The sequence below is a fragment of the Elgaria multicarinata genome, chromosome 15 (assembly GCF_023053635.1).
Source record: "Elgaria multicarinata webbii isolate HBS135686 ecotype San Diego chromosome 15, rElgMul1.1.pri, whole genome shotgun sequence".
Lineage (NCBI taxonomy): Eukaryota > Metazoa > Chordata > Lepidosauria > Squamata > Anguidae > Elgaria > Elgaria multicarinata.
In genome coordinates, this window is record NC_086185.1 from 25,943,765 (window position 1) to 25,953,194 (window position 9,430).

The following is a 9,430-nucleotide window of genomic DNA, read 5'->3' on the forward strand; positions in this document are numbered from 1 at the left end:
CACGCATTGAGAGCCTTCCCTTCGACGGGGATGGTCTTTTCAACTCAAAGACCGATGAACAGATGGATAATGTCCAAAAGGCAAGAACAACTGCCAAAAAGATGGGCATCGGCCCACAGCAACAACACCAACAGCAATCACAGAAATCCCGTCGCTGGCCACGTCAGTACCAACCTTACTCGCAGAGACAGTCCTTCGACAGGTCGCCGAGATTCCAGCCTTCTCAAACTTTCCAAAGAAAGACGACTACCCCTCAAAACAAGTTTAGATCTCAAAAGAGAGGGGACGGTTTCTCTAAACGTCGTTTTTGACGCCACGCCACATCCTCGATCCTACCTTTTTCGAGATCGCCTCGCCTCATTCTTTCACGCATGGGAGAACATCACTACAGACTCGTGGGTCTTAGACATCATCCTTACAGGATACAGGATAGATTTTCAGACTCTCCCTCCCCTCGGAACTGTAAAGTATACAACACCATCGGAGATACTACTTCAAGAGACGTTAACACTTTTGCACAAGGGAGCTATCGAAAAAATCCCCAAACAGATCGCAGCTGCGGGATTTTTCTCCCGGTATTTCACAGTTCCGAAGCGGGACGGAGGTCTCAGACCTATTTTGGACTTGAGAGGCATAAATGCCTTTATACGCCCCCAAAAATTCAAAATGACAACCTTAGGCACAACTCTACAATTCTTGAGAGAAAGCGCCTGGTTCGCCGTCGTCGATCTCAAAGACGCGTACTTTCACACTTCCATCCACGAATCCTGCCGTCCCTTTCTACGCTTCGCCATAGGCACAGACGTCTACCAGTTCTGCGTGCTACCTTTTGGCCTCACATCGGCCCCAAGGGTATTTACCAAATGTATGGCAGTCGTATGCGCCCATCTCCGTCTCCTAGGCGTCGAGATTTACCCATATCTGGACGACTGGCTCCTGGTATCGGATTCCAAACAACATCTCCAAAATCACATTTCGACCACCATCTCTCTGCTCAACGACCTCGGACTGTGTATAAACCACGAAAAATCAGTTCTCCAGCCGACCCAGTCAATAACCTTCATCGGAGCCTGTCTCGACTCCATATCTGCAAGAGCCTACTTACCACTCGAACGATCCCGCATATTAATAAAGAAAGCTCGAGTCATGATGTCAGCCACTCGAACATCAGTACACTCCATCCAACGTCTACTAGGGTACATGGCATCGACAGTCGCTGTTGTTGAATGGGCCAGATTCAGAATGCGCCCCCTGCAACTTTGGTTCCTGCGACACTTCGACAAGTCACGCAATCCCAGACTACACTTCCTCAGCCTTCCGAAACATGTAACACACTCTATTCAATGGTGGACAATACCCCGGCATCTCCTTCATGGTGTTCCATTCCATCCAACACCGCCGTCACGGGTCTTGACCACAGACGCGTCCAACATAGGCTGGGGAGCCCACTGTGGCCCGCTCCAGATCCAAGATCGATGGTCGCGATCGGAGGCGAAAAACCACATAAACTTTTTAGAACTCGAAGCAGTCAGGAAAGCTCTGCTCGCATTCAAACCGGAACTTTCCAACCGACACGTCCAAGTCCTTACAGACAACACTACCGTCTTATGGCATATCAACAAGCAAGGGGGCACGCACTCTTCAAAACTCGTCAACCTTACCCTGCAGTTGCTCACTTGGACTATTCCCAGAGGTATTCACCTCACCGCAATCCACATTGCCGGTACGGACAACGCACTAGCAGACTCTCTCAGTCGCCATATACGTCCCCAACACGAATGGAAGCTTTCAACTTCGGTGACCCATTACCTTTTTCATCTCTGGGGCCGACCAGACATAGACCTCTTCGCCTCAGAAGAGAACACAGCCTGCAAACAGTATTGCTCCAGAGGGGGTGTAGGCACTGCCTCACTAGGAGACGCGTTCCTCCACAATTGGCACGGTCCTCTACTTTATGCATTTCCTCCGTTTCCCATGCTCAACAAGGTGATAGCCAAGATCATCACAGACAATGCCAACTGTATACTGATCGCCCCTTGTTGGCCCAGACAGGCTTGGTTCTCCTCTCTTCTCCGCATAGCAGTCGAAGAACCTTACATTCTACCACTCATCCCGTCTCTCCTATCCTGCAATCACGGCAAAATTCATCACCCGGACCTACGCACCCTCAACCTCTCGACATGGAGGATACACAACGACTAGCTGCACCTGCTTCCACACCAGATCTCCCCGCAGACATCAAAGAAATCCTGTCTGCATCCATAAAACCCTCTACAAGAAACTCATACTCGAAGAAGTGGGCATCTTTTTCCGCCTTTGCTTCTGCCAACTCCTTCCTACCTGAACAGTGTTCACCCAAGGACACCCTCCTCTTCCTCCACTATTTGTATGCTAAAGGCTTACAGTACTCCTCTATTAGAGTATATCTCGCCGCATTATCAGCTCACAGAGGCGAAATCAAAGGAAGAACTCTCTTCTCCACTCCAATCATCAAGAAATTTCTAAAAGGTTTAAAGAATCTAATTCCACCTATAAAGCCTATATATCCAACTTGGAGCTTATCTGTAGTCCTCAATGCCCTCACTACGAAACCCTTCGAACCACTAGCCACTACATCGCTGCACCTACTTACCTGGAAAGTTGCCTTTCTCGTCGCCATAGCATCTGGCCGAAGATCGAGTGAGCTCTGCGCACTCCATGTCGATCCACCGCTCACAGTCTTCCACACCGACAAGGTTGTTCTCCGCCCAGACCTGGCCTTCTTGCCTAAAGTACTTTCAGAATTTCACATCAATCAACCAATAGTCTTACCAGCCTTTTTTCCTTCTCCCACCACCTCCCTCGAGAAAAGATTACACTGTCTCGACGTCCGTAGGGCCCTCGCCTTTTATAAGGACAGGACCCAATCCTTCCGCACCACTAACAGACTTTTCATTTGCTATGGAGGTGCCCAAAAAGGCAAAGCAGTCTCCTCCCAGCGCTTGGCCGGATGGATAGCTAGTACCATTCGCCTTGCATACCAAGCCTCGAAGCTCCAGCCCCCCACTGTGGTAAGGGCACATTCCACCAGAAGTTTGGCCACATCCACTGCCTTCGCCAGAGGAGTTCCACTTATTGACATTTGCAAGGCAGCTACTTGGTCGCGCCCGTTGACTTTCGTCAAACACTACGGTGTCGATACCCATTTCAGGAACGATTCCTCCTTCGGCAGAGCGGTTCTTTCAGCTATCCTACAATGACACCGACCCTCCTCCGGTGAGTAAAGGCTTGGTAATCGCCCATAGTGTGATGCACAGAGACCACGAAGAAGAAGAACAGGTTGCTTACCTGTAACTGTGGTTCTTTGAGTGGTCATCTGTGCAGTCACACAACCCTCCCTCCGTCCCCTCTACGGTGTCATGCTGGTTGTTCGACTCCGTCTTCCTCTCGGTACCAGGTTCGATCTAGTCGCAAAGGAACTGAGGGAAAGGCGGGAGTGGGCGGAAGCATGCGCGCTGGACGGTGGGGGAGGGGTTCCCGCCTTCTAAACGGTTTTTTACTCAGCTACTGATCCTTTCCGAAGCTCAGCTCAGCGCAAGCGCAGAGCCCATAGTGTGACTGCACAGATGACCACTCAAAGAACCACAGTTACAGGTAAGCAACCTGTTCTTCTAAGAATAATAATCGCACCCGCGATTCTAAGTTGCACCCCGTTTTTAGAGATGTTTATATGGGAAAAAAGGGCGTCTTAGAATCGAAGAAATACGGTACATAACCACCATGAGACAAATACAGAGTAAGATGTTACACCAGACTGTAAAAACAACATTTTTTTTTAAAAAAAGACGTAGTTAATAGTTTCTTTATCCAGACCACTGATCTTTACAAAGTCATATTTCCAAAGAACAACAACAACAAAGCAATATGTGGGTAAAATCAGATCTCGTCAAAGATCTACCCACATGCACAGCTAAAAAATGCTGATGTATCTTTGCACTCGCAAAAGAAACTACCTTTTCCAAACCCCTTAATGAAAAAGCAACTTCTGACCAATTAGTCCGATGGTACTTTCTGGAAAAGAAACTTTGCAGATACTTTGTTCGTAATACTATAGATATTGAGCAGTGTTAACATGGAGAGGCAGGCCTCAGGTGGGAGACACCAGTTCTTCCCAAGCGTCACAGTTGTTGCCAATTCCACTGTGTTTGTGTTTTTCGTACATTTGAGCTGTTTTATGTGTGTTGTGCATGTGAGTGTGTGTATTGTGCGTGCATACAATTCTCCCCACCCCCATCCTCCGTTTTAAATTATGTTGACATCACTCCTTTTGCTCGTCTCTAGGACAAGAGTATTAGCAGCAGCTTGGCGGTTGTGGATTTAATTGATGCTATTCAACCTGGTTGTATAAATTATGACCTTGTGAAGACAGGAGACCTGTCAGAAGAAGACAAGCACAGTAACGCCAAGTAAGTCTCTCTAGTTCTGTTTGTTCTTGCTGTCCTGTTTTCTGAGGATCCTGCCCACTTGCTCCGAACTCTGCTTCCATGCTGACAATCTTACAGTCCTAAATATCTGCTCTCAGGATCTTTCATTTTATTAATTACATTTCTACACTGCCCAACCACCAAAACTATCTGGGCAGTTTACAAAATCCAAACCTTAAAAATACAACATAGTAGCACAATATATATATATATATATATTTAAAAATATATATACAAAAAGTATAAATATAAATTTTACAATCAGCAATAAGAAATCCCAGAACCCTTTAGGGTGGATTCCTGCATTGAGCGGGGGGTTGGACTCGATGGCCTTGTAGGCCCCTTCCAGCTCTGCTATTCTATGATTCTAGGAACCCCATAAAATCCCTATGATATGCTGTTAAATGCCTGGGGCCTAATCTACACCAAGCAGGATATTGCTCTATGAAAGCAGTATATAAAAGGCAGGAGCCACACCAAGCAGGATATGGCACTATGAAAGCGGTATATGGTATGTGTCAATGGGCCCCAACAGTTGTCTGTGCATTTCAGTACCGCTATAAAGCAGTAGTGTGGCTCCTGCCTCTTATATACTGCTTTCATATTGCTTCCATAGTGCTTTATCCTGCTTGGTGTAGATGAGGCCTGAGAGTAGAACAAGGACTTAACCTGATGCCAAACTGATGACAATATTGGCGCCTGGCATTTTGCAATTTTAGGGCCCACCACTGAGAAGGCCTCCTTCGTTGCCACCTTCCAAACCTTCCTCAACAGAGGCAATTAGAGAAGGGCTTCAGAAGAAGACTGTAGTGTACCATGAGGTTCATCCCAGGAAAGACACTCCATTAGGCATTGCGGTCCTGAGCCATGTGAGGCTTTATAGGGCAAGACAAGCGCCTTGAAACATCTAGCCGCCAGTGCAGGCAGGCTGGAATCCGTGCTATACGTTTGGAATTTCTGGTCCCTGCTATCGAGCTGACCTTATTTATTTTATTTATTTAAGGATTTTTATGCCGCCATTCACGGCGGCTTACAAAAGTATTTCTTGACAGTCCCTGCCCAGAGGCTTACAATCTAAAAGACATGACACAAAAGGAAAGGGGATTGGGAGGGAGGAGGAGGAGGGGGGAAAGGAAAGCAAATCCAGGCACTACAATCTTAGTTGTAAAGTTCAGCAGTTACAGTTGACAGCAGGAGGGAGGGGGCTCTCAGCTGGAGCTGGACCCAGGCACGGTGGAGAGGTGCCTGGCTGCTACTTCCTCCCTCACTGGTGGCCTCTGCAGAGACAGTTGGTAGCAGGAGGGAGGGGGCTTTCAGCTGGAGCTGGACCCAGGCCCGATGGAGAAGTGCCTGGCTGCTGCTTCCTCCCTCACTGGTGGCCTCTGCAGAGACAGTTGGTAGCAGGAGGGAGGGGGCTCTCAGCTGGAGCTGGACCCAGGCCCGATGGAGAGGTGCCTGGCTACTGCTTCCTCCCTCACTGGTGGCCTCTGCAGTGACAGTTGGTAGCAGGAGGGAGGGGGCTCTCAGCTAGAGCTGGACCCAGGCCCGATGGAGAGGTGCCTGGGTGCTGCTTCCTCCCTCACTGGTGGCCTCTGCAGAGACAGTTGGTAGCAGGAGGGAGGGGGCTCTCAGCTGGAGCTGGACCCAGGCCCGATGGAGAGGTGCCTGGCTGCTGCTTCCTCCCTCACTGGTGGCCTCTGCAGTGACAGTTGGTAGCAGGAGGGAGGGGGCTCTCAGCTGGAGCTGGACCCAGGCCCGATGGAGAGGTGCCTGGCTGCTGCTTCCTCCCTCACTGGTGGCCTCTGCAGAGACAGTTGGTAGCAGGAGGGAGGGGGCTCTCAGCTGGAGCTGGACCCAGGCCCGATGGAGAGGTGCCTGGGTGCTGCTTCCTCCCTCACTGGTGGCCTCTGCAGTGACAGTTGGTAGCAGGAGGGAGGGGGCTCTCAGCTGGAGCTGGACCCAGGCACGGTGGAGAGGTGCCTGGCTACTGCTTCCTCCCTCACTGGTGGCCTCTGCAGAGACAGTTGGTAGCAGGAGGGAGGGGGCTCTCAGCTGGAGCTGGACCCAGGCACGGTGGAGAGGTGCCTGGCTGCTGCTTCCTCCCTCACTGATGGCCTCTCAAATGACCTTGGCATTTTGCATAAGCTGCAGCTCCTGAGCCATTTTCAAAGTCATGCGTGGTAACACGGGGAAACAAAACCCTTATGGTCCCAGATCCCGACACGCATGAGTAGATTGTAGTCAATCCAAAGTTTATTGTACTATCGAAAGGCCATGACAAATACTTCGAAAGAAGGCATCCATCCATATATACAGTAATACAAATACCTCGAAAGTACACAGATAACTTAAAATTTACCATAACTAAAACTCAGCTTTCACTCAGCAGTCTGAATCTCCATGGCAGTTTATGGCAATTTTGTCTTCCTTATCTTTTCTGCTGCCAGTGTAAACAACGCCACTTTATGTGTCACATAACTGTTGGTATCACTCAGAAGAAAAAGAACTGTTTCTGCAAGGGCATTCCGATATCCATGTGTTAACAAGGGTTTCAGGAATCTCTCTCTTGGGTCCCTATACAGTGAGCCCAGCCGAGGTTTGAAACCGGTTTAAAACACCTCCTTGTTTGCCTGCAACAGGTATGCCGTGTCAATGGCCAGAAGAATCGGAGCCCGTGTTTACGCTCTTCCTGAGGACCTCGTGGAGGTGAAACCGAAGATGGTGATGACCGTGTTTGCCTGCCTGATGGGCCGAGGAATGAAGAGGGTTTAAGAACTGGCACTCAACCAAAGCCCCCAAGCCTCCCTTCCCCCAGACCGGCTGCTTCCAGACCGAAATGCTGTCGGCTTAAAGAACTGTTGACGTGGGTTTTTTTGTTTGTTTTAAAGAAGGACTCTCGGTTTTGCTTTGCAAGGCGGGAATGTGGTGATAATTCTCGAAAGGAGGGATGTTTACCAACCAAATTGCTCTCTTTCTTGGGAATTTAAATGGGTTTGCCTTCTCAAGTGCCCGTGGAAAACATTTCTATGTATCTTCCTGAAGCAGGCTGCTGGCACAAGCGATGGAGGCGTTCTGCCGCAGACTCTCAGTTCTCTGGTGGGTTGCCAGAGCTCTTCTGGCCTAGGTCTTAAAGGTGACATATCTCACTCTTCTGTCTTAAAAAAGAAAAGCCTATTTTTATTTGTTTCCAATGGGTTGCGTTGTCATTGAACTGGCTTTAGGTTCATTGATGCAAGGGCAGTAACCATGAAAAGAAGAGAAAAACAAACCAATGTCCTGACTCAGAAAAGTTGTAATTTGCAGCTGGCATCGGTTATACAAACTGGGCGAGACTGCATAATTTCTATTATTTGGCGTTATCCATTTTGCAGTTTTTAAAATTAGTTGGAATAATCCGATCTGCATGGTTTAGTCATGGGGAAGGGGCTACGTCTCAAGCCCACTCCCACCCCCTGGAAAATCGTATTGTGACATTTCTCAGGCTTCTGAGTTTCAGCTCCTGTTGAACCACACCCTTTAAGCATATCTTTGCTTCCAGAAGGGCTAGGAACTTGTTTTCGGTTTTAAATAAAAGTTTTCACGCTCGGGAAGCTGCATTCTGTGCACAGTTGCCGCATTCAGTATCCTGTGGAATAGCGCGTATGGGGACGGTAATAAGGTACTTCTGAAAATCAGTCTTCCAGCAGTATTTTTGATAAATGGTGCTGCACTTTTTTCCTGTTCAATGTAATGATATTCTCCATTATTTTACCAACACAAGCATAATAGGTTTTATTTTTTTGCTAATTTTCACGAGAAGTACCACCTCCAGAGGCCTGCATTGCCCAATGGCTTAATTAAACCCAGAGTATCAAACAAATGCATTTTTGTATGTTACCTTGCTTCGGTTTGTATTTTGCTTTAGACATTTTTTGTGTTTTGTTCTGTTTTTCCAGAATCTGCATGAAAAACATCTTTTTTTCCTTTATTTTTCTTTTTTTAAATATTTAAGATGCTTAGGTGCTCGTTAAAACTGTGTGAAAGGAGCTAGATAGGCGGGACCAGGCCAATTCCACAAACAGCAGGGACCAGTAACTTGAAGAGCGGAATGTGCCGAGATTTAAGAAACTATTTTTTATAAATAAAAAAGGAAAATGCTGTCACCAAAGAGAAGGCAGTTTATCCATAGGAGCAAATGTACTCCAGCTTTGGCAAGCTGTTAGCTACGCTTGAGGTCATATTGCTATTCCAAGTGATGTAATATGGTGGCAAAGCAATAGATGAAATAAAATCGTTTAAGTACAGGCCAATCTGGTTTCTGTGAACAAACACACCTTCTCCTGGGACCGGACTGGTACAAACCCTGGTGTTGAAAATCCACTTAGGGAGTGGGTGGGTGGGTGCCTTCAGTGATGCCACAGCCACCTTCAGCACCATGGGAATGTTCTGGTGGAAACACTGACTGAATGCTAGGATTCTTGCAGAAAAATAATAAAAGCAGACTGGGGGGATCTTGTTCTTCTCCAAAAGGTACTTCCTGGATGTATGACGCTGCCTTAGGGCCTAAACAGACATGACATCAACATGTAGCAAGGAGACACATTGGCCTTTGCTAGACCTACCTGATAATCCGGTGATGAGGAGGGGAGAGCCCGCGATGCAATTATCGCGGGCTCTCGACGTAGTGTACACCTCAGGCGCGACGAGGTCAAGAAAGGACCCTGTCGCATCCGCAATTTTTTTTCTTCTTAAAGGGGCCATGCGCACGAACGCTCGTGCGCTCAGGTAAGTGTTTTTTTAAAAAATTTAATGGCTTTCCCTGCTTCCCCCACCCTAGCCCTGAGGAGCGCTGCGCCCCATCCGCCGCTTTTCCTGGCTGCTCGTGAGTAATTGCGGTAGCCGGGAAAAGTGGCGGAACGGTCTACACGCCCGAGGCCACGGGAAATACCGGGCCAAAAGTGGTGCCCATTACCCCGGGGCAAGGGAGG

At 48.3% G+C, this 9,430-nt stretch overlaps 1 protein-coding gene across 3 annotated transcripts in view; it reads left to right on the plus strand.

Annotated features, from left to right (window-relative positions):
- The window catches only part of PLS3 (plastin 3), a 61,518-nt gene extending 52,772 nt beyond the window's left edge, over positions 1-8,746 (plus strand). For all 3 annotated transcript variants that reach the window (XM_063141615.1, XM_063141614.1, XM_063141616.1), the window contains exons 16-17: positions 4,321-4,445; positions 7,103-8,746. In XM_063141615.1, coding sequence (XP_062997685.1) covers positions 4,321-4,445; positions 7,103-7,235 — 258 coding nt within the window. In that variant the 3' untranslated portion in view covers positions 7,236-8,746. The remainder of the gene's footprint in view (positions 1-4,320; positions 4,446-7,102) is intronic.
- The last annotated feature ends 684 nt before the right edge of the window (positions 8,747-9,430 follow it).